At 50.0% G+C, this 26,086-nt stretch overlaps 1 protein-coding gene across 2 annotated transcripts in view; it reads right to left on the reverse strand.

Moving 5' to 3' along the window:
- The window catches only part of EIF5B (eukaryotic translation initiation factor 5B), a 697,227-nt gene that overhangs the window by 277,621 nt on the left and 393,520 nt on the right, over positions 1-26,086 (reverse strand). For both annotated transcript variants that reach the window (XM_086934729.1, XM_086934728.1), the window contains exons 12-13: positions 16,995-17,105; positions 16,735-16,802 (exon numbers count right to left, since the gene is read on the reverse strand). In XM_086934729.1, coding sequence (XP_086790855.1) covers positions 16,735-16,802; positions 16,995-17,105 — 179 coding nt within the window. The remainder of the gene's footprint in view (positions 1-16,734; positions 16,803-16,994; positions 17,106-26,086) is intronic.

A 26,086-nucleotide genomic window follows, 5' to 3' on the forward strand; every position in this document is an offset into this window, starting at 1 on the left:
TTAGAGGCGGATGCTGCGGGGGCAGGTGTGGACTGGCTCCGCTTGCCTCCCCGACCGCCTCCACGGCGGTTTCCACGGCCGCCGCCGCGCTGGACGACAGTTTGCGGCGAGTGGCTGGCGGCACGTGTGGGGACGCCCCTTCCTTGGCCACGAAAGGAGCGAAAGGCACCCACTTGCTGGCGCGGGGCCGAGAGGCCCAAGGACTTGGCCGTAGCCCTGGAGTCCTTAAAGCGCTCCAGCGCGTGGTCTGCCTTGTCGCCAAAGAGGCGACGGCCATCGAACGGCATGTCCATGAGTGTATTCTGGACATCAGCCGAGAAGTTGGCGGATCTGAGCCAGGCGTGGCGTCGAATCGCCACTGTCGTAGCCATCGCTCTGCCCAGCGAGTCAGTTGTATCCAGTCCGCACCTGATCGAATACTTCGCTGCGTCCCGGCCCTCCACTAGGGCTTGGCCGAGTTTGGCCTGTATCTCCAACGGACACTCTGGCAGCACTTCCGCCACCGTTTCCCATATAGAATGGGTGTAACGGCCCAAGAGGCATGCGGTGTTGGAAGACCGCAGTCCTAAGCTAAGGGACGAGAATACCTTTTTGCCAAAGGCCTCGTACCTCTTGGATTCCCGGTCAGGGGGAGCCGTCGGGAAGGCGGTCTGGGAGTTAGAGGCCTGGATAACCAGGCTCTCGGGGGTGGGGTGGGTGGAAAGGAAACATGGGTCGCCCGGAGCCGGGCGGTGGCGTCTGGTCACGTTCCTATCTACAGGCGAACCTGTAGCGGGCCTGGACCAAGTGCCCAAAAGAACGTCCGACAAGGCCTCATTAAACGGCAGCATAGGCTCCATGGAGCATGACTGCGGCTTAAGGACCTCAGTGAGGAGGTTAGTCCTCACGGCCGCGACGGGGAGCTCAAGGCCCAACGCCTTAGCAGCCCTCATCAACACCACTGTAGGAAGGGGGAGGCTCTAGTTGGCGCAGTGTAGCACTAGCGACAAGCAGGGACTCTCTCTTCCTCGTCAGGGCTGAGGGTTACCTTCCAGACAACCTCTTCTTACCCTCTAGGTAGTGTGGCTTAAGCAGTCTTAGGCTAATCTTTGGGGCACATAGGGTTAAACATTTGCAATATTACACCATCACAACCAACCCACCACACAATGACACCAAACTGTATTTGTAAAAATATATATCTTTATATAGGTTTCAAGCAGGCTTGTAAATACAGTTGTCAAACTTTCAATAGCGGTTCCAGGTTACTTAAGGTCAGGTTGCCACAGTTCTTTCTTAGCAATAAGCAATCTTTTGGGCCTTCTGCCCAGGTTCAGTAAGGTTCAGTGTCTTGTAGCGCCTCAATGCGCTTTCCGCGGGGGCTCCGAGGACCAGGAGCCGTGCGAGCCTCGGTTTCAGAGGCGGCTCGCGTTAGGGGCAGATAGCGCGGTGCGAGCTCGAGTTGCAGGACGCCCGCACCGTGAGGATACAACACAGTACCTTTCCAATTCTTGTGGAGCGGGCGGCTTCCAGGGGAGCTGTCCCACGTCGCGTTGCTTTTCCGGGGTCGCTGTTCGCTGCGGCTCTCAGCCGGGCAGGTCACGGTTCATCCGGGGCGGCGGTGTTCAGAGGTGGCAGGGTCCTTCCTTTGTCGTTCGCTCCGACCCTGGAGGCGGCGGCTGTGTGGTGGCGGCAAGTGGCAGTACGGTCCCCAAGTGCAGGACGTACCCAGCCAAAGTGCCGGTTGCAGCTGTGCGTTCACAGCTGAGCTGTCGGACAGGATACCGACCAGAGGGGGGTTATCACAGGGCGGCTGTCCGTCTTCGCAGGTGGATTGACGGCTCGAAGCGCAGTCAATTCGGGGGCTTGGACCGGACGGGTCCTCCTTCACTTTGCTCTCGGGCTCCCGGTGCAGATGCGGTCACGGTGTTCGGGCCAGCGGCGGCTGGACCTCACGTTGCTCTCGCTGTTGCTTTGGGCCCCGGTCACGGTGCTTGGGGGGGATGTCGATGCCTTGGATTACGGGGAGCGTGGCAGGCTTGCCCAGCGCTCCCAGACCCCTCTGTCAGTACTGCAGCGATAAGCAGCACACACAGTCGCTTTCTTCAGGATGTAGCGCCCACTGGTCCTGGGGCACTGGTCAGGGGGCAAGTTCAGCAGCAAGCCCTTGGAGATCTCTCAGCAGAGTTTGGCACAAAGTCTTACAAAGCAAAAGTCCTCTTGTAGTCTTTTCTTTTCCTCTCCTTCTGCAGCAAGGCACCAGACACAGGCAAGAGACAGCACTCTTCCTTGTCCTTCCAGGTCCCTCTCGTCGGGCAGAGTTCCTTTTGTAGCACAAACAGGATCTAATTTACAAGGAGCAAGGCTCCTTCTTTTATACTGCATTTCTTTTGTTCTTACAGGCCAGGGGGGCCTTTGCATAGCCACTTTCAGTCCTTGAGTACCTTGTTGGGTGCAACCCGGCTTCTGCTTTCAGTGTGAGGGGCAGGCGCATCAGACGCTCCACAGGAGGTGGAGCCAGCATTGTGTGGACAGGGGCAGCCAGAAGTACCTTGTTGATGGGGCTTCGCCCTTCCTGGGCCAGGTGTCGGCTGAGTCATCAGTCGCTCCCCAGGAGGGTGGAGCCAGCATTGTGGTGGCAGAGCACAGCAAGATTCAGAGTCAAGAGCCACTCCTACCTCCCACTAAGGTGTAATCTGCGCATTCACCACCTGTCATTCCCCAGCCCTGTCACTCACACAACCCAGACAGTCAGATACACATACCAGCAGAGGCGGGCTGAAATGGTTAGGCAAGCAAATGCTAACTTTCTAAAAGTAGCATTTGCAAACACAGGATACTAAAATAAACTTTACTAAAAGAAATATTTTATTATTCTGAGTTCAGGCATACTAAACATGACTCTCTACCATGCTCCCTGAGCCTGCTGGGATTATAGAGTGTAATAATTCCAGCAGCCCATTCTGGCCTAACGGAAGCAGGTAGCCTTACAATAGTGAAATACGAATTTAGTTGTAAGTCACTACTAGGACATGCCACACACATCAGGGCCTGTCCTACCTTACACCTACAATGCACCCTGCCCGCAGGCCTACCATAGGGGTGACTAATATGAAGTTAAGGGAAGGTTTAGGGGCTGGCAAGTGGGTGCACTTGCCCAGCCAGCGCGACAGTACGAGACTGCACGCGGGGTCTGCAATGGCGGACCCCTGACACATCTTAAGGCTGCTTATGTGGGTGGCGCAACCAGCGCTGCAGGCCCACTAGCAGTATTGGCATCTACAAGCCCTGGCACTCCTGGTGCGCTTTACTAGGGACTAACGAACAAGTTACTTACCTTCGGTAACGATATATCTGTAAGAAACATTAGTTAGTGTTAGATTCCTTACCTTAGAATATCCCCAGGCGTCAGTCTGGATCCGGAAACTTTTGCGTAGCAGTACCCCTGCGCGTCGGTAGGCGTCGTCTGCAGGCGTCCCCTGCGGCTCCGCGTCCGTCGTCGGCGTCGTGCGCCGTGATGACGTCGCTGGAGTACATAGACGCCGCCTCCGCGCGCTGACGTCAGTTCTTTGCACACAGCTTTTCCGCGCCAGGAGACGCAGAGCCATGAGAGAACCAACACTGGTGCCATGTACAAACTAGGGCCCTGAAAGGGATGACCTTAACCCTAGGTATCAGTTCGCAGAACGGGGAGGATGGGTGGGTTCGGTAAGGAATCTAACACTAACTAATGTTTCTTACAGATATATCGTTACCGAAGGTAAGTAACTTGTTCATCTGAAAGAAACACGTTAGTGTTAGATTCCTTACCTTAGAATACATACCCCAGCAATACCAACCCCGGTGGTGGGTCTGCGAACCAATACAAAACTACACCAGAAAGTCCTGGAGGACAGAACGGCCAAAGAAGCCATCCCTCCGGACTTGACTGTCCAGGCAGTAGTGCCTCGCAAAGGTGTGCAGCGAGGCCCACGTAGCCGCCTGGCAAATGTCCTGCAAGGGGACTCCCCGGCCCAGGGCAGTAGTAGCCGCCGTGGCCCGAGTGGAATGGGCCCTCAGCCCAACAGGAGGCTCCTTCCGAGCCAAAGAGTAGCACGCTTTGATGCAGAGGACGACCCATCGAGAGATGGTTCGTTTACAAACCGCCCGTCCCTTCTTCGCACCCACGTAGCCAACAAACAGGTGGTCATCCACCCGGAACTGGCGTGTGCGATCCATGTAAAATGAAAGCGCACGTTTTGGGTCCAGACGATGGAGCCGCTCTTCATCCTTTGAAGGATGCGGAGGCGGGAAGAAGGAAGGGAGGGTGATGGACTGCCCGATGTGAAAGGCCGAAACAACCTTGGGCAGGAAAGAAGGTCTAGTCCTCAGAACCACCTTGTCAGGATGAATGGACAGGAAAGGAGGTTGGACAGAAAGAGCCTGGAGCTCACTCACCCTCCTGGCAGAGGTGATGGCAACCAGGAAAGCCGTCTTTAAAGTCAGGAGACGGAGAGGGCAAGAATGAAGGGGCTCAAAGGGAGCGCACATCAGGAAAGTTAGAACCAGGTTCAAATCCCACTGAGGCATTACAAACGGAACAGGTGGAAACATGTGAGTGATGCCTTTCAAGAATCGAGTTACAATCGGGGATTTGAACAAAGAAGGCTGATCAGGAAGCCTCAAAAAGGCTGAAAGGGCAGAAAGGTAGCCCTTGATAGTGCCCAGAGCAGAGCCCTGCTGGGCAAGAGAAAGAAGAAACAGAAGAACCTCCGAAAGAGGGGCAGAAAGAGGATCCACAGCCTTTGCTGTGCACCATGCCACAAATCTGTTCCACCGACAGGCGTATACCGACTTAGTGGAGGGACGCCTGGCTGCCAGAATAACATCACAGACTTCAGGAGGCAAGTCAAATGGCCTCAACTGCCGCCGCTCAATCTCCAAGCATGGAGGTGGAGACTGGACAGGTTCGGGTGGAGGACCGTCCCCTGCTGCTGCGACAGAAGGTCCTCCTGAAGGGGCAGGCGGATCGGGGGACCGACTGACATGCTGAGTAGCTCGGGATACCAGTACCTTCGAGCCCAGTCCGGAGCCACAAGGATAACTTGGGCCCGGTCGCGCCTGATCTTCTTCAGCACTCTGGGCAGAAGTGGTATAGGCGGAAAGGCGTATAACAGACCGCAACTCCACTCGCGCCGAAAGGCGTCGCCGTGCGAGTGCCGTCTTGGAAACTCCAACGCGCAGAACTGATGACATTGCGCGTTCTCTTCTGTGGCGAATAGATCTAACCAAGGCTCTCCCCATTGCAGAAAGATGCCTTGCGCCACGTCCGAGTTCAGACGCCATTCGTGATCCATCGAGCACCGACGGCTGAGTTCGTCCGCCCTGGCGTTCAGAGAACCTGCCAGGTGTTGAACCGTCAGAGTCACGCCCTGACGTTCCAGCCATTGCCAGAGGCGCAGAGCCTCCTGGCAAAGGGTCCACGACCCCACACCGCCCTGTTTGTTGCAGTACCACATGGCGGTGGTGTTGTCGGTGAACACCTGCACTACACTCCCGTTGACAAAGGGGAGGAATGCCTTCAGTGCCAGACGAATCGCCCGTAGCTCCAACAGATTGATATGGAGCCGGGACTCCGCCGGAGACCAGATGCCTCTGATCTCTGCCTCTCCCAAGTGGCCACCCCAGCCCTGGAGGGACGCGTCCGTCACGACAACGTGCTCCGGTTGGGGAAGGGAGAGGGACTTGCCCCTGACCCAATCGCGGTCCGTAAGCCACCACTGCAGTTGTCTCGCAGTGCCCTCCGAGATCAAGACGTGGTCGGACAAGTTGCCCTGATGCTGGGCCCACTGAAACTTCAGGTCCCACTGCAGAGCCCGCATCCGCCACCTGGCGTGATGCACCAGAAGGATGCAGGAAGCCATCAGTCCCAGCAGCCGCAGCGTCAACCTGACCGAGACTCGGGATAGCGGCTGAAAGATGGGAATCAAAGCCTGAATATCCCGAACCCGCCGTTCCGGAGGATAAACCCGAAACTGCGCCGAGTCCAGAACCGCTCCGATGAAAAGGAGCTTTTGAGAGGGACACAGGTGTGATTTCGGCACGTTGATGGAGAACCCCAGGCCGTGCAAGAGGTCTGCCGTCATCTGAAGGTGGTGGACGACTGTCTGGGGCGAGCCCGCCTTCAACAACCAGTCGTCTAGGTAGGGGAAGACTGAAACCCCTAACCTGCGCAGATGGGCTGCGACCACCGCCATCACCTTTGTGAACACCCGTGGGGCGCTGGTAAGGCCGAAGGGGAGCACGATAAACTGAAAGTGCTCCTGGCCTACCGTGAACCGCAGGTAACGCCGGTGGGCCGGCAGGACGGGGATGTGAAAATAGGCGTCCTGCAAGTCCAACGCTACCATCCAGTCTTGCGGGTCTAGAGCAGCCAAGACCTGAGCTAACGTCAACATCTTGAACTTCTCCTTCCGGAGGAAGCCGTTGACGTTCCTTAGATCCAAGATAGGACGTAGGCCCCCCTTGTCCTTCTTGGGCACCAGAAAGTAGTGGGAATAACAACCACGCCCTACTTCTGGCCCAGGAACGCGCTCGATGGCCCCCTTGGCCAAGAGGGCCGTAACTTCCTCCTGCAGAAGTGTCAAGTGGTCCCCCGACACACGGTGGTTCTGCGGTGGCATGGCTGGAGGAGAGGTCTCGAAGGGGAGGGAGTAGCCCCTTCGGACAATTTGCAGCACCCACCTGTCCGAAGTGATCGTGCGCCAGTGAGCGTGGTGATGGCGAACCCTGCCACCCACTGGCGTCACATGGGGCCGAAAGCACGGACTAGGAGGATTTTGGGGTAGATGCTGCGGGGGAAGGTGTGGTCTGACCCCGCCGTTGTCCCCGACCGCCACCACGGCGGTTTCCACGGCCGCCACCGCGTTGGAAGGATTGTTGCGGCGCGTGGCTGGCAGCACGTGTGGGGGCGCCCCTTCCTTGGCCACGAAAGGGACGAAACGAACCCGGTTGCTGACGCTGGGTCGAGAGACCCAAGGACTTGGCCGTGACCCTGGAGTCCTTGAAGCGTTCCAGCGCGTGGTCCGCTTTGTCACCGAACAGGTGACAGCCATCAAACGGCATGTCCATCAGGGTATTTTGGACATCAGCCGAAAAATTGGCGGATCTCAGCCAGGCGTGACGACGAATCGCCACCGTCGTAGACATAGCCCTGCCCAGCGAGTCGGTCGTATCAAGACCACACCGAATGGAATATTTCGCTGCATCCCGGCCCTCAGCTACAGCTTGACCGAGCTTTGCCCGCACCTCCATGGGGCATTCTGGCAGCAGCTCCGCGACCGTATCCCACACAGAGTGGGTGTAGCGGCCCAAGAGGCAGGCGGTGTTGCAAGACCGCAGGCCCAAACTAATGGACGAGAAGACCTTTTTGCCAAACTGGTCATACCTCTTGGATTCCCGGTCGGGCGGGGCCGACGGGAATGCGGACTGGGAGGTCGAGGCCTGGATCACCAGACTCTCAGGAGTGGGGTGGGTAGACAGGTACTTGGGGTCGTCCGGACAAGGACGGTGGCGCCTGGCCACGTTCCGATCAACAGGCGCACCTGAAGCGGGCCTGGACCACGTGCCCAACAGAACGTCAGACAAGGCTTCATTAAACGGCAGCAGAGGCTCCAAAGGGCATGACTGCGGTTTGAAGACCTCGGTGAGGATGTTAGGCCTCACGGCCGCGACGGGGAGCTCAAGGTTTAAGGCCTTGGCAGCCCTCATCAGCACCACAGAATAGGCAGCTCCCTCCACCGATGCCACGGTTGGAGGAGAGATCAAACCAGGGTTAGGGGAGTCGTCCAAACCACTGGCATCCCCCAAGTCACCTGTCCAGTCCGGGTCATACTGGCACTCGCGAGCCAGAGGGTCCTCGGACCCCTCCCAACCTTCACCGTACTCCTCATCCTCTCCGTATTCGGAGTCAATGATGAAGACCGGCTCCTCGGGGTTCATGGGCCCCACCGGCGCCGGGACCGGCGTCGATCGACGCCCGTCCGGCGCCGCGTCCGGCGTCGGAGAAGGTAAGGGGACGGCGCCGCCCGGAGCCGGCGTCGGAACCCCACCGCCGGCCGGAACCGGCAGCGGAGAACCGGCGCCGCGCGGGGGCGGCGTCGGGGGCAACCCCGATGGCAACGGCGCCGGGGAGGCCGGAAGACCAGCCGGCGCCGATCCCGAAGGTCCCTGCGGCGCCGGGGTCGGAGCCGTCGGCGGCGCCGAGGCAGGGACACCCGAACCGCCAGGGCCCCCAGACGGTAGCACTGGGCCCGAAGGCGCCGTAGGCCCCGTCGGAGAAGCGAGCGCCCTCATGGCCATGAGGAACGCCTCGATCTCCTCAGGCGTCGCGCCATGCCCAGGGACCGGAGGGTATGAGGCAGGCCGCGCCGGCGACTCTCGCGGAGCCGCGGGGATGGGGTCACCCGAGCCCCCGGCCGCATCGCGCGAGCGTCGGGGGGAGTCGGGGGTACGATGACGACGCCCCGACTTCTTGTGTTTCTTACCTGACGAGGATGACGAGTGGCGTCGACTTCCGGAGCGCCCGGCGCGGCTCCGCGACCGCTCCCTCGAACGCTCTCTCGACCTCCGGCCGGACCGGGACCGCTCCCGGTCCCGACGTGGGGCCGACACCCGGAGCTCCAGCAGCTTGCGGGACCGCTCCCGTCTAGCCTTGTTGGTAAGGGCCCGGCAGTCGACGCAGGATTCCACGTCGTGGTCGGGGCCCAGACACCGGAGGCAGAGGCGGTGATGGTCTGTGACCGACATCGTGCGCTCACAGCCATCGCAATTCTTAAATCCTGGCATCCTATCAGGCACAATAGTAGAAAAAGACAATCGAAAAAACTTGGTCAAAGACCGGAGTACTGCTCTTCAGATCTGCGTCCACTGGCGCGGAAAAAAGAAGAACTGACGTCAGCGCGCGGAGGCGGCGTCTATGTACTCCAGCGACGTCATCACGGCGCACGACGCCGACGACGGACGCGGAGCCGCAGGGGACGCCTGCAGACGACGCCTACCGACGCGCAGGGGTACTGCTACGCAAAAGTTTCCGGATCCAGACTGACGCCTGGGGATATTCTAAGGTAAGGAATCTAACACTAACGTGTTTCTTTCAGATAGTAAATCCAGTGCACTAATCATGGACATCAATCACATGTACAATTTACAGTAGGGAGCACTTGCACTGCGGCACGGGTCGGCCGTGGCGCAGTGCCCTGAGTATCGGAAAACCAGCAAAACATCGGAGGCACACCAGCAAAAAGTGGAAGGGAAACTCACGCCAAGGTGCCAGGTCTAACAACCACACTATATGTCGCGCCCTCCTCCGAAGCCACGGAAGGAGGAGAGATGAAACCAGGGTCTGGAGAGGTGTCCAGGCCACTGGCCTCCCCAAGGTCTCCTGTCCAGTCCATGTTAGACTGACATTCCCTTGTCAGAGGGTCCTCAGACCCCTCCCAATCCTCCTCTTCCCCCATCTCCTGAGACTCAGGGTCGTAAGTGAATGAGGATGGGTCATAGGGATGGAACTCCCCGACCGGCGTCGAGATCGGCGCCGACAGGCTCCGTCCCGACGCCGGAACCCATACAGAGGAGGCAGTGGGGACGGCGTCGGCCGAGGTCGACGCCGGAGGGGACACCACACGGACCGACCCCGGGGGGGGGTCGTAAGGTCCACCGGGGACGATCCAACGCCCGACGAGGGCCGAACGGTACCCTGCGGCGTCGGGCCCGAAGGCACCGACGACGCCGGGACCGCAGAACCCTGCGGCGCCGAGCCCAAGGGCAGCGGCGGCGTCGGGATCGTGGAGCCCTGCGGCGCCGGCGCCGAAGACGCCGGCGGCGTCGAAGACGCCGGCGGCGTCGAGGCCGAAGCACCCGACGGCGTCGGGGTCGCAGCCCCCGACCCACTAGGGCCCCCTGACGGGTTCGCTGGGCCCGAAGGCGCCGCGGAACCCGTCGGAGAAGAAAGGGACCTCATGGCCATGAGGAAGCGCTCTATCTCCTCCGGCGTCGCGTTCAGCCCAGGGACCGGGGGGTATGGAGCCGAACGCGGCGCCCGCGACTCACGAGGAGCCGCGTGGGCGGTGTCACCCGAACCCCCGGCCGCATCGCGCGAGCGTCGGGGGGAGTCGGAAGAGCGATGATGTCTCTTCGACTTCTTATGCTTCTTACCTGACGACTTGGACCCGGAGGAGTGGCGCCGACTCCCGGAGCTGTGACGGCTCCGCCCCCGCGACCTGTCCCTCGACCTCCCGTGGGACCGGCACCGGGACCTCACACGGCGCGGGGCCGACTGGCGGATCTCGAGTCGCCTGCGGGACCGCTCCCGCCTGGCCTTCCTCGAGAGGGCCCGACAGTCGGAGCAGGCCTCGTCGTCATGGTCGACGCCCAAACACGTCAGGCACAGGCGGTGCGGATCCGTAATCGACATGAGGCGTTCGCACTCGTCGCAGTGCTTGAAGCCGGGCATCCCTAACGGCACCGTCGGAGTCGTGAAGACTTCGAAATAGATCAAAAGATCCAAAAAGTTAGTCAAAAAATGACTAGGGAACTGCTTTTTCCAGATCTGCGCTGGCTGGCGCGGAAAAAAGAAGAACTGACGTCAGCACGCGGAGGCGGCGTCTATATACTCCGACGACGTCATCACGGCGCCCACGACGCCGACGACGGACGCGGAGCCGCAGACGACGCCTACCGACGCGCAAGGGTACTGCTACGCAAAATTTTTCGATCCAGTCTGACGCCTGGGGATATTCTAAGGTAAGGAATCTATCACTAACGTGTCTCTTTCAGATAAAGTCATGAAATCTTCCTCTTGTAGTACCTTTTTTATGTCCTGCAATGTCACCACATGGAAGTGTTCTGACAGTATGTATCGATTGAAGGGACACAGGTCTAAGATGGGTCGTAGTGAGCCATCCTTTTTTGGGATGAGGAAATAAAGGGAGTAGACCCCCTTGTTGAGTTATTTCCATGGAACAGGTTCTATAGTCCCTTTTAGAAATAATGGCTTTACTTCTTCCTTCACCAGATGTAGGCCTGCTTATTGGGTGTGCCTCTACCGGTGTTTTTGTTTGCGCATAAATAGTAGCCACAGCTTTGCTGCTGATACAGCTACTGGTTGTTCTGGCGTTGATATGAGGTGGTGTCACTGGTAAAAGTCTTTGTGGCCCCTCTATCTTGGTAAACCTGAAAGGGCTGCTACTTTTCAGGTGTTGTTTTTAAGGCACCCATTGATTTTGCTGTATTGGTGTCTTCTTTGTTTTTTCACCACAGCAGGCATGAAGAGGTTTTCCCCTTCGAAGGAGACATTTAGATTGTGTTGCTGCACTTCTGCTCTGAAGCCCAGAATAGTAAACATGCATGTCTACGCAGCATAATAGATGCCCCTCGCAGCTGTGTCTACCCTGTCGAGTGCACCTTTGATTGTGGCATTAGATATTTGCCTGCCCTCGTTTACTAAGTATTTTCCTTGCTTTTTATAGTTGTCTGGGAGATGTTAAATCAGTTCCTGTATCTCATTGCAGGTTGTTGTGTTATAGCGGGAGAGTAGTCCCACTGAGTTGGCAATCTTCCAATGGTTGGCATGTTCAGTTGCCACCCATTTGCATCTATCCTCTTGCTTTCTTTATCCGGAGGAGGCATTTCTCCAGTCCCCTGTGTTGCCGCCCTTTTTCTGGCAGTTGTGACGACTAGGGAGTCTGCAAGGAGGGGTTGGTGGGGAGTGGGGGGGCGGTTGGCAGACCCCGGAGGTATGTATATAGGGTCAGTTGGTGACGGTCTGTATTTGTTAAGACCCTGGATTTGACTGTTTCTGAAGATGTTTTTGGATACATTCCGTACGTATCCTTTCATGAGTGGGTCCTGCACAGTGCACTCAGTGCGCGATAGTGACTGAACCAAGCAATCTGTTTGCTCCTCATTGTTGTGATGTAAAGGAGTTGACGTAGGGGGAGAGAAACACTTACCTTTTCCCGGTGATCAGCCCGATCCCGTCAGTGAAGAAAAGACGGACAGCAAAGAGATAACATTTCCGACTCCCGCCCTCCTACAGGAAGTAACAGGAGAGAAGATGAAGACTGACGAATGGGAAAGGGGGAAGGGGAAGGAAGAGGCGGGACAACCCGCTTTTAGGGATCAGACTTGCAAGGAAGGAGTCTCTGAGAGGAGGAACCCGGAAGACGCCAGAGACCACGAGGAACAGGAGGAATATTGGGAGACGACCGAGGATGGCACTCAAAGCGAAAGAGACAGGGAGGACATGAACCGTTGGTGCAAGGACTGGTGGACGCCCCCGGAGGTCGCTGGAAGGCCGCCGCAACTCAGGAGAGTTGCGGCAGACGCGGTGAGTGGGACGACAGGGGAGGGGGAGGGACGGGGGGGACGGGGAGGGGGGGGGGAGGGCACTGACATCCCTTAATCCCTGAACCACCCTGTTTTCCCTTAAATACCGTTTGAGGTCTATTGTATTCTTGTTGCTTTGTTTTTTCTTCCCCTATTCCCGAACCTACACAAACGAACTCGAGTGTGGGGTGTTTTATATTTAGTTTGTGACCTCATGGTGCCCGCATTGGGTCTGAACAAACTCGAGTGTGGAGAGTTTTTATATTTAGTTTATAACCGCAGTTTGGCTGCATTTTGTCTAAATATTTGGACATAGGCACATACTCGTAGAGCAGTAGAACATTCTGTAGTTGCACTTCCCCAACAGGTGAAAACATTACTCCTACATGGGTGTGTTTTGTTACTCTAACACTCTAAGGGGAGCAGAGTCCCATGACATAACTTATTTTTGAACAGGGCCTATTCTTCTATTTGCTTAAAGACCTATCAACTATTCGTTTCCCTTTGTGCACTTTGGGTGTGGTGACGGTAATTTAGATCGGATACAAATCCAAACAACCCACTGACCGCTCTTTCTTTTTCTTGGAGACCCTCCAGGAAGGCAAACCTAAAACAGTATATTGGAAGAAGACGGGCATTAGACTGGGAACCTTGGCGTACATCACCTACTGGACCAAATCAACGATGCTTTTGTCGAACCTCATCCTGACCACTTTGTCTTTCTAATAATAAAACAGCCATTATTCAACCACCAATCCGGCCTCCGAGTTTCTATTTCCGCCCATCTGCCGACATGTGATTGGGAGCTTGTGGTACTTTGCCACTCTCTCAAGGACACTGTGATATAAGGAGGAGTCACCTGGGGGTTATACCTTTGATGGTACTGAAGGCTCTGTGTCAAGGTCAGGGATAACAACGTCGTAGTCATTCGACAGGCTTGTGGTGTGGTGGGTGTCTTGTGTCCCCTCTGAATCGGTGTCTGGGATCTCCCCCTCTTCTGCTTCATGGGGCGAGGTGGTTGTGTTTGTGGGGATCCAGGTGGGCTAAATCTCATTGGGCTTGTGGCCCTGTGCTCTAGTGCTACCTTTTTTGGTGAAAGCAGTGGCAGATCCTGCTCTTATGCCTATGTTTTGGCAGCCTCTTTACATTTTTAGTTCATAAATTGTTGCAGTCCCCCAAAAACTATGCCCTGTTCCTCAGTTGCATATGAGATTGTGTCTTCTGTTTCTTTGGAGCCAGTGGAGGTCCCTCAAAAACTGTGTGTGGCTTTGTAAACCAGATGTATGATTCTTCTTCTGTCCTGAAGTGTAGCCATGGTGTTTGTCTGTCCTCGGAGTTGAGGGCTGTTTCGATTCCAAGATGCTCGAACCCGAGCGTTCCTTCGGATCCGATGCTTTATGTGAGGTTAAAGTCTGTTTGGTAGCTTTCGGGGTGGCTGTCGGTCCCGACTTATGCTTCGGTGCCCAAATGGTGCTGGAACTATCTCCATGAGGTAGCCTTATTGCCCAATTGCGATTGAGAATGTTCTCGTCCCTTCTTGGCTCTCTGGCATGCTCACGGTGTTAACCTGAGCCTGTGGCACACGGTGGCATGGTGGGGGAGGTGTGTGCAAGCTGTACTAGGCAGTGGTGGGTCAACAGTATTCATAGTACATGGTGCTGCCTCAGTCTTGGTCCCGACATGGAATCAGCGACAGTGAGGAGGGCCCCTCAACATGTAACGGACCTTGCTCATCACCAGAGGACGAACAGGAGGTGTCATAGTGTGTGTAAATGTATGTGTATAGGCATTTATATAGCGCACTACTTACCCGTAGGGTCCCAAGGCGCTTCGACCGCTGCGAAACCCTTCCTGGCTTCCCTGAGAGATGGTCCCATAATGGGTATCTCCAGGGTGAGACCAGGCATCCCCGGCGGTCTGGTGGGGCCGTTAGTGAAGATGAGGCAAGCTAATGCCCAGAGTTGCCGAGTGTGATCGCTGATCAGAGTGGGCACCAAGGCGAGAGAATTATCGAGTCCGCTGACCCTGGTCCAGAAACCTGCCGCGCCGGGAATCGAACCCTGGTCCCGGGCCGTCCTCTGCTCTCGGGTCTGCCGCCTCTAACCAGTGAGCCACACTACTTCACTAGTGGGGGCTGGTGATGACTTTCCCACCTCCTGTTGGTGCATCGGCCTCAATTTATTTCTTCCTCGCTATCATGCGAGAACTCCACCTCAGCTGCTAGCGTCAAAGTGTATGCCAGGTAACAACACCTTCAGGTACGAAACCTCTTTGTTTTTAAGCAATGTGCCACCTGCAAACTCGCCTTCTTTGTGCTCTGGGGATAAGCAAAGATTACACACTTCGTGAGTATGGAATGTGCGTACTGGCCCCGCACTAAGCACACCGTCAAAAAAGCTTTTTCTTTGTCTCCATCACCCGGAGATGGATATTCTCGACTGCCGAGTGTGTGTCACTCACCGCGTACTCGCTTCCTGGCGTCACAGATCCGTTGGATGTAGTTTACTGGACCTCTGGTTGAGTTTTCTTTACTGTAGGCTACATAGGCGTCGAATCTTCAAGAGCTCCAACGCAATCCATCAGAGAATGATGGCAGAAAATAACTTTCTAACAAAGGAGCCTTTGAATATGTGCAATACCCCGAGGGGGAGGAAAGATGACGCACAATGCTAATCATAAAGCTTCCTCGAGGAAAAACAACTTTAAGAGTCCAAGCCGAACACTAGATGGTAGGTGTAAGCATTGCATGTTTATCTGCAGCCAATACATGCTACGAATAAGGTATTAACTGACTGTTGTGGCAGGCATATGTTACTAGTCACCACAGCACCGCATCCTTGAATATGACTATAATGGTAATCTACTTTTATTCCGAATCTTTTTTTCCGCTGACTTGGAGTCCGCATACCATTACTCCGTGAGGTCTTTGACCCCGCATACCATCACTCCGCATTTTTTCACAACGCGTGTGCATTTACCATGCATGCCTTTACAACGAATTACATTGTAAAGGCATGTATGGCAAATGCACTCGTGTTATGAAAAAAAAACAGAATTCTTGAAGATGGAACCAGGAGGAGAGTGGAACCACGACTAGAGAGAGAGGTAAGGGGGTTTGGGCAAATTTTTTAGGGGTGGGGGAGTTGTGCTGGGGTATTGATTTTGTAGTGTAGTGTAGTATTGTGGTGGTTGTGTAGTTTAGGGTCGTGCTGGGGGTAGTGTTATAGGGTTTAGTGTAGTATTGCAGTGTTTGTGTAGTGTCATGCAGGGGTAGTGTTTTAGGGTTTAGGGTAGTGTTGTAATGTTTGTGTAGTGTAGGGTCATGCTGGGGGTAGTGTTTTAGGGTTTAGGGTTGTGTTGTAGTGTTTGTGTAGTGTAGGGTCACGCTGGGGGTAGTGTGTTAGGGTAGTGTTTGTGTAGTGTAGGGTCATGCTGGTAGTAGGGTTTAGGTTAGTGTTGTAGTGTTTGTGTAGGGTCATGCTGGGGGTAGTGTTTTAGGGTTTAGGGTAGTGGTGCAGTGTGTGTAGTGTAGGGTCATGCTGGGGGTAGTGTTTTAGGGTTTAGGGTAGTGTTGTGGTGTTTGTGTAGTGTAGGGTCGTGCAGGGGTAGTGTATTAAGGTAGTGTTGTAGTGTTTGTGTAGGGAAGAAAAGTGGTTTATGGTAGTGTTGGGGGTCGTGCTGGGTAGTGTAAATGTAGGAAAAGGACTGTGTCGAGGGTGGGTTGTGCAGGGGTACTACATTAGGGTGTAGGCTAGGGTAGGGTACTCTCACGTACCTTTAAAACTTTTACAATCAGTATACCTGTAACATGCATGCCTTTGCGTTGTAGTGGCATGCGTGATAAAGGCATAGTCGTTGTAAAATTTTGCGTTGTGATAATTTGCGGGGTGATTGTATTTGCGGTGTAATAATTGCAGAGTGATGGTATGCGGGGTAATTGTTTGCGGAAAAAAGTCACATATTTGACTACACTAGGAGACAGATGCAGGTAGAGAATCAGACCACTACAGTATTTCCATTGTGTTACTTGAAGAGGTCAGATTAATGGTTTTAAGATTTTAATACCATTAAATTCAGAAAGATCGATTCTACTCCTTGGCATACAACACAATTATTTGGGGGTGTGGGGTAATCTACTTAAATGCCTTATAGGGTGGTACTATCTGGAAACAGTAATGCACTTTGTTATATAATGGGTATTGTTAGTTATGTTGTACTGCACAAATGCCCTGACCTTGTTCACAATACCAACGTCTGCAAAAATACAAATAAAGAAGCTGTTGGGTTTCATATCAATACAACAACAAAAAATTATTTGATTTAATATTTAGAACATTTATTGTGATTAAACATTGAGCTTGAATATTCCACATGTGTAAGTAAGTTTACCTGAATGACTCGTGGCCAGGGGTGTCAATAATCAGCATTCCTGGTATCTTTACTTTCTCCCTGTCAAACTAATACATATTAGCAATCTGTTATTACAATGTTGTTTTTTAATCCAAGAAGCAACACACATCATTTCAAGCCGGAAAAGAATACATGTAATCAATATTTAATGTACAAACATGGCGTTTGTAACAAAGGCATCTTTTATTGACTCACTAACATGAATGGCTCCAAATACACTTGAAAAAAAACTCACTTACCGTCTTCACCATCTTTGCCTGTTCGAAAATAGCATCCAGTGGTACATTTGTGGCCCCAATTTGTTGAGTTATTCCACCAGCTTCACCATCTTGCACATGAGTATGGCGGAGCTATATGAAAGATCAGACAGAAAATAAATATAACACAAAGCGCAAACAGAAGCCACCAACAAAAGGAATGCAACAAAAACAAACTCCTTCAGTTCTATTTGTACTGGAATACCAGAAAGTAGTTCATGGCAAAGAGTTCAAATACGTTTGCAATCTGAAATATTACCTTGAGAAGCTCCTGAATGTATTCCAATATGCCACATGTTTTTGACTAAAGTAATTTTGCTTAAAATTTCAAGAGCAATAAATTCTCTCTAACTTTGCTGCCATCAGACAGAATCTTGTTCCAATGCACATGGACGCACTACTGGACACATCCTCCTTTCCAGCCCAGTTTACCTTGCACCTCTTTCTTCCTTTCCAAGCCTCTGCAATAGGCTATCCTTTAGCCTGTCTCCTCTTATCACTGCTCTTGGCTTCTCATAAAAGCATCACTACACCTGCCTTATTTTTAGCAAATTAATATGCTTCATAGGTACACCCAGTAGGACCACTGCTGGATCCACAGCATTTGTGTAGGTTCAGACTAGCCCCTTTTGCAACAAGTTAAAGTTATCACAGAACAGCTAGATGTGGAGAAAATGGTAGTAATACCTACAAACTTCTGCCAGCATACATCAGACTGCAGTGATCAAAATTGGATAATTCAACCAAGGATTCCACCCCAAATTTGGAGGATGTCTTCTTCTACTCTGCACTTCTAGTGGCATAGGTGGGTGGCTCAAGCACAAATGTGTCTTAAATTATCTCAAACAGTTGTGCCATCTTTTTACATATGCCCGGGGAAGAATATAGTCCTCATTATCTAGTCTTATCCATTGCTCATTGAGATTCATTGAGCTTGAAAACATGTTAAGATAGTTAAAAGTTTCAATTTCACTCCTCACATACTCTAAGCTTACACTCATTAGTCATGGTCCATGTCCCTGGAGAGGAAGAAGCATTGTAGAGGTGCAGCTACCCATGGACCAGCTAGATCATCATAGGTGATGACAGCTACTAGCTCATTCAAGGCCATCAATATTCTGATCATCATATAACTCCCCTACACAGACCAGAGGCTACCCCTGTGTGGGAGCTAGAAGACGTCACAGAGAAGCACCTATGTAGTCATATGCCACCAATATCCAATAGTCTTTCTTTTGAAGCTCTTTTGGAACTTCAATTTCAGGTGTCCCAAAGAAGTGCGATAGTGTAACAGTTTAGACCTCCATTACATCTGGCTTTCATGAATATAGTTCTCTGGACTATGGTTAGGCATCGGAAAGCCTTCACAACCCGGCAACATCATACTTGGGCTTGGGGTGCTTTTAAGATGAATGTGAAATCAATACTAGAATTTAATGCAAACGTGTAGCAATCTGGGGAGAACATTAATTTTTACTGTAGTCAGTTCGCTTAACTATAGGAATAAGATGGTCCAGTTTGCTTTATTAAACATTTCATGTTTGGTGGGTCAGTGTAGTATGTAAGTATTTTATTGCTCATCAATGTTATGGGTCAGTGTAGTATGTAAGTATTTTATTGCTAATCAATTTTATAGACTTTTACTGCTTTCTTATCTTCCGGTTATGTTATGTGAATTTGTAGAATGCAGCGAATCACCCGTGAGGGTATCCAGGTGCTGAGTTGGGCAGGCCTGAGAGGGAAAGGAACCAAAATTGGTTAGATTTAAATGTCTTCACAGGACAAGCTAATTATAAAACCAAAGACTTTTTAATGATGTTAAACTGCTGACACCAAGGGGCAGGGCATGGCTCAGTACAAGTGTGAGGCTCTTCTCCTCAGCTCCACTGTAGCCCTAGGAATCTTCGTCTCTGTGCCGTCAGAGGTGCTACCTGATTTCGGGATAGACAGAGAGTGGAGCGTGAATGGACACTGAACAGTGTGCTGCTGATGGCATGAGGAAACAACTCCCAAAACAACTGATACGAGCCACTGAAGAAGATTCCCCTTTCACAGATGGAGTGGTCTCAAGATGGGCACTGCGCAGCACTGAGGAGAAGACATACGGCTGCCTAAAGAAGTGTCCAGCAGGGTATGGTTCTCCTGCTCTGCCCTCTCTCTCCTCTATCATGATACTTGCAGACAAATCGCTGTAGAGGTACAGTGGGATAGGAGTTCCTAAAAATGACAGAGGTGATAGGAACTCCTTCCAGAGACAGCGCAAGTGAATGCACTCTAAAAAACCTGAATATATGCTGAAGAGGTGGATGGGGTAGGGAGCCCTCTACTGAGGGAACCCTCCGGGGACAAAAGCACATCAGACTTTGCAACACTTATCCTTTCGCAACCCTTTACAGTTCTCATCAAGCAGAATTACATTATGACCATGAAATATTTGAAGTAACGTGGCACTACAGACAATGGTATTGATGGGAGGATAAGAGTGATCAATGTTAAATTCCTGACATGAAGGCTGACTGTAGCCCACTTACAACGTAGGAAATGAGATGTCTCTATTCCACAAAAGTCACGCTAGACTGAAACCCCTTCAGAAAGGATACAACCTGCTCATCAAGCTCCTAACTGTTCAATTCTGCCAATGAGGCAGATCTGATAAGGCTCAAATGCCTCTGAAAAAATACACACACAAGGATCTACTAGGGAATTTTGTAGCCAGTTTGATGCCAACATAAAACGAACTACTGGGATTTTTCTGAAACCACTTTGATGCAGATTAACCACATCCCTGGAGCTCTCCCAGCAGACAGTCATGGCACTCGTGAAGATTGAACTGATGGAAGGCCTCCCCAATTTTAAGAAGGGGCTCAGAAAAGACTTGAAAGGAGATCTAATGAAAGACTTAGAGAAGCTAGAGAAGACCCAGGGTCTAAATTAGAAAACTTCAGAATGGATTCAGATTTTGTGATTGCCTTCATGATAGACCTGGAATCTATGCTCAACCAAAAACAGGGCGGTGGGGACTGCAAAGTCCCAGACATTTGTGAACACTTCAAGTGAATGAGGACACAGCTTCCCGAAAATGCAGCTTGAGAAACACTCCAGACAACAGAACATTTTAAATGGAGGCCTCACAAAGACTATGGGAGCTGGACCTTAAAGATTTTGTGGCAGACCTGTTCTCTTTTCCCATGGGCGAAGAACAACCCCCAATAAGATTGGAAAGGAGAATCCATAAAGAGGGTGGGGAGGGTGGGGGACGGGGGGGGGGGGGGGGGGGGAGAAGGCCAGCCCACAATCAACAGATTTGATGCAGCACATTTTGAGGTAGTATTATTGCATCATGTTGTCATTTTGTCGCATGTAAACATTGCTTGGATAAAGGTTTCCCCTTAATAGTACCGGTTTAACATACAAATACAGTAATAAGCAACTGAAAGAGGACCAGTCAACGTATACATAGAGCTTTCCACTGTGCGGCAAACCAGACCACTGCAATTTTAGTAACGTATGATCTGTTTGAGCTAGTAACAATTTTAGTTTTTTTGTTAAAATCTGCAAATGATGCTGCAGATAACAGATTATGTGGCAAAAGATCCAACCCCATAATTATGCAAAAACACCAGGGTCGCATAATCACATAATTCCGGTGACCCTGCATACAATGTGGTGTCACTGCTGACGTTCACTCATTGAATGTGTGCTACTCTGTCAAGTGATCATGCCAACAAATGTGGGATTAGGAATAGATAGCCCTGCTTTGCTGTGGGTCTCTACCAATAGGACATTACTTGCTCTTTTCTTTTGTTTGTAAGGGGGCTATGGGCAAACAGGATTTGCAATTAATCTTTCTATAGTCCCTCCATACTGCTCACAGAAGAGGTGTCTGGTATAGACACGATAAGGGGAAAGGCTCTTCCTGAATTTAGAGAGCTTTTCTTGTTAAGGTTGTTAATTGTCCTTCAGTTAACTTAAAGCTGAAAAATTGGAAGCAGAGGGTGGGGCGGTAAGCCAAGGGCCTACATGCTACTACTAAATGTTTAAGCTGTCCTTTACACCTAAGGTAACATGTTGGTTGCAGGTGGGGAGGGGGATATCGCCATCTTTGGAGCTAACTTGTAAAAACATATTGTAGACTAAACAACATTGTTTATATGGTCTCTTAAACATGAATAGCAACAATCAGTCAGTCATACTAGCCAAATGGAAGACCCTTCTTGAACAACAGCCTGAAATTATTTGCCTCCAGGAGATAACCCTGAGGTGAAAAGATCAACAGAGAATGAGGAATAGACAGTATCCTGACACACAAATTCTTGACACATTTTTAACCTAAAGGGGTAACTATTTTTAAATGCAAAGAACTTTACTTTCTTTTAAAAGATAAAACTACATTTCTGATGGTAAAGGGTTCCTTTGATAACTCCAGGGTAACTCTGGCAATGACCTACTCCCTCACAAGGGACAGGATGCCTTTCTTCTTTATTTCATAGTACACTTTTAAAGTTTTGCAGACAGCGATGTCACAATAAAGGGATTCTTTAATCTGGTGTAAGTCAAATATGAGGAGAAACTTGATCAATGCACTGTAAGTAACTCAAGAATGCTCTAGCTGCACAAATCTAAAAGATATTCGGCACGAGAGAAATTAAAAAGAACAAGATTTTTCCTTTTCTGACACATGCATAGATCTTTTTTTCAAGATCAGACTATTTTTTATAAGCAATGCTGTAGTTCCCTTGATAAAGATTAGCTCAATCTTGGTGTCTAAAATAGTGCCAGTAAAAATAGATCTAGACATGATACTTAAGTTAATCAGTAAAGGAGGAAAGTGATTATACCCTACATTACTGAAAGACCTAATAATTAGTTAAGAAATTGAGGCCTATAAAAAGTAATATTTCAGTCTAAATTGTCATCCAAGTGTTTATGGAGCAATTTAGGTTTTTCAAGGAGAGTAGTTCATGGCTTTCATTGAAGGATTGCAAAGACTATGCTCATTAGAAATACAAAATCTGGAGGCAAGATTTAAACTGTTTGAAAACGATTATATATAAACCTCCCTCCTTGAATCGCATGAGGTAAATGACAATAACCACAAGCTAATCCACAAATATATATATATATATATATATATATATATATATATATATATATATATATATATATATATATATATATATATATATATATATATATATATATATATATTCATACAGCTGAACTGCCCTTGCTTCATGTAAATAAACAATCCTATTAATCAAGTAACCTGGTGGGTATATGCCTGGCCCGCCAACTCTGCGAGAAGATAAAAAGTTACGTACCCTCTGTAACAATATTTCCCAAATTTTGCAATACATTTACTGCACTGGGGGGTGTTACTGGCTCCATTCAGTCAGTTGCAGCATGAATGTGATGTCAATGGACCTAAATAGCAATACCCCAGCTCTGTCACATCCATTTCTTGTCCATTTTTCCGAGCCCTTAAAGGCCCTTAAAGGCAAAGATGAGAACAGCATCAGATCGAATGAGACTATGTAGTACACCGGAACTAAATTGGAACTTTATTAATTTTCAGAGGTCTATATCCACCTTTCAGAACAGGAAGGTAGGCGGGATCCAGGAGAAATCTGCAGGTAGGGTATTCACCAGAAGGATCATTCCCAAAGGTAAGAATTTTTTGGGGGGGAAGAATACTTATACCTGCAGAACATTCATGTTTTACACAGATACCATAGCAGTAACCCATCCCTGGTGGTGGGACTGAAGGAGTGGATAAACCAAACACGGAATGAGCAAAATTACCATCTCTTCTCACTTTTGAGTCCAAACAAGAAGTCTTAGCAAAACTGTGAAGGGAAGCCCATTTTGCTGAACTAAAAAGCTATGGCATGGGAACTCCTATGTCCTGTGCTGAAGTCAACGCTTTTCCTCTGGTGAAATGAGCATGAATTACTGCTGATGGTTCCTTCTTAGCAAGGGTATAACAGATCTTACTACAGAAAACGATCCAATGTGACAGTGTCTTCTTCTGGATCACCTTGCCTTTCTAGTTGCCCACATATCCTAATAGGGTAGTACCCTACCAGTGGCGGGATTTGGGAAAAAGTGACACTGTTGACACCTGAACAGCATTGTTTATAACTGAGCCAAGAACAAATTATCAGCTGCTGCCGGACAGACTAGGTAAAGATCATTATAGAGGAAAATCAGACTCACAACTAATACTGGCAATCCGTGTATTGAATGGTGATGTATTACATACGTAAATCGATATTAACCAAGCATTCGACAATAATAATTGCAACTCTAGGATATGCTTCTTCCTCTGGTAGGGAATGCAGTGCTTTTGCAGTATATTCAGGAGGCAGGTTTGCCTAAACTAATGGCTGAGTAAAAAGAACAATTGGATGCCCCTATACCAATGGTAGAGATTAAGTTGGTCAATAAGGATCTGGCGAGAGGTAATACCATAGGTGGGACTGATTTCTTGTTTTTTTGTGGCTTCCGCAGATATGTCCTAACATAAAATATATTGCAACCTGCCTTTGGGCTCAAATACTTGTTGTAGGGGTGAATTACATATATTGGATGCAGTTACTTTGGCATGGGACACAGGAGTGTGTCATGTCATGCTTTCTCTCATGGTTTGCACCATGTCACGCAGGCTGCAATGGCAGTCTGTGTGGAATTTGTGTGTGGGTCCCTCAGGGTGGCATAAGATATGCTGCAGCCCTCTGGGACCCTCTTTAGCACTCATGCCCTAGGTACCTGGTGTACCATTTATTTGGGACTTACAGAGGTGCTAACGTTCTTAGCCAATTGTAGCACAATTAGACAACACCGTGTTTTGGGGAAGGATCACTGGCACTGAGGTCTGGTTAGCAGGTCTCAGTGCACTTTCAGAGTCGAAAATCAGCATCTAGTAGCTAAAAATGGGGCACAAAGTGGGATAACCAACTAAAACCCAGTTTCCTACGTATACCATATATTAAATCACCCATTCTAGGGAGGGTTTTGAGCTTCCATTACTTCCATTGATAGCAAGAAGGTTTTCGACACAGTAGGTTGAAAGTACTTGTTTCATGTGTTGAAGTGTTAGGCTTTGGAGAGGAGACGATGAGTACTCTGCAGTAGTTAGGAATTGCACAATTATTTCAACCGGATGGCATGAGCATAAGGCTATGTGAAAGGGTTGCCTTGTGTTACCCCTACTCTTTGCACTAGGGTGGAGCAATTGCCCGCTAAATATGAGGAAGAATTAAACAGAGGTATAGCTTCATACAGGGGATATCTGTTGTTGCTAACAGATGATGTGTTGTTGAACGTTATTAATCCTGCATTGGCCGTGGCTCGATTGCTTTTTCAATTTTGAGTTGCTTGGGTAGATATCGAGCCTCCGAATTAATAATGGTAAGTTGCGCTTATTTCCACTGTGCGAGGGGGCGAATGTTGAGATGCTAATTTGTCATTTTTCGGTATCTTGGTATACAGGAGTACCATATGGATGTGGACTCTACCAAGTGTAATTTGGGAAAGGCAATATCCAGCTGAACAGTGTCTGTCCATTTTTTAAATAGATTACCATGATCTGAAAAGGGAAGGATTTGCTTGTCTGAAATGGTGATCCTTCCCAGACTGTTGTATTTGTTTGGAAAAGGCGGGTAATTATTCCTAGGAGATTTTGTAAAACGCTGAATTCTTTACTGTTGGAACTATATGGGGAGGAGGTTACCACGTGATTGCTTTATGCAAAATGCAGCTACCTAGTGCAGAGTGGCATGGATAGTTCCTGATTTAGTGCTATTATATGGCAGTGTAGTTGCACTGGGTGGTTTACTAGTGCTCCACAACTGGCAAGGATGAATCAATATTATTTGGTTCCAGGGAGTTGTGAGGAACTTGGTACCTATGGTGGTGAACAGAATGAAACACACTCAGGTGTACACACATTTGTTAACCGTGGTTGTTGGGTTTGTCTTTGCGGCATATCGGGCAGATGCCCATGCAGTCCTATTATGATGGTACCATACTTCTACTAACGCAGTGGAAACCACTTGGTAAAATGCAAGGATTGAAGCATTGAGAGATGAATTTGAAGGTTATAGGCTCCAGTTGTTTTCGGATTTATGAACTATTTGGGAGGCTCAATTGTGAACAAATAGTGCAGTTATCTGCAATGTAAAAAACCCTACAAAAATGCCAGAACATGGAGCCCCCACCTCATAATACATTTCAGACACTTTTAACCCATGGGTTAGTTATTAGGCTGTTGCAGTGCTGTGCTGTTCACTGCTGTACCAGACTAAGAGAAGTTTGGGAAATGTAAAAACCAGGGGGGAGAGTGATCTGCAGATACAGTTTGTGGGTAAAGAATGGTCCCAAATGTTTCAGCACCCGGAAGTAGTCTCTCCTAACGCGATGTTTAAGATGTTTCAATATAAGTTGTTGCATAGGATTTATTTGACCCTTCAGACTGTCAGATGTATCAAGGATGCATGCCTTAGATGTGGATCTGCTGAAGCAGACTTATTGTTCATGTTCTGAGTTGTGGGGCTTTGAGGTCACACTGGAGTTCTATCACAAAAATCTTAACAGAGGTCACAGGCATGACCTAATTTATTGAAGGCTGAGAACTGTATTTTGGGATTGGGGAAATCGATCCAAAAAAGAAGAGGCTGAATCTAAGTTTGCAGACTTTAGAATACTGCTGGTACTGCACCAGATTGCTAAGATTTGGAAGTCGGAGCAACCTCCACAATTATGGAACTGGTATATAAAAAATTCTGAAATGGACACCTGAAAACAACCTCCATGCAATGATTTATAAACAGTACAACCAATTTGAAAGCACTGGATGTAATGATGTTAGCACCGCGGGATAACCATGATGAAAGACTGCCTTGAGTGATGACTGTGAGGAAAAGATTGATTGTATTGAACCTAACTAAGGGTTGCAATAACGTGCCATTTCTCTAGGTAGAGCAATACAGGATATGTGATCCAGGGAAACATTAAATAAGAAATAAGTTACTTACCTGTAACTGCAGTTATCCAGTATTGGTATCTTTCATAGA

Source organism: Lissotriton vulgaris, chromosome 8 (genome assembly GCF_964263255.1).
Source record: "Lissotriton vulgaris chromosome 8, aLisVul1.2, whole genome shotgun sequence".
In the NCBI taxonomy this organism is placed as follows: domain Eukaryota; kingdom Metazoa; phylum Chordata; class Amphibia; order Caudata; family Salamandridae; genus Lissotriton; species Lissotriton vulgaris.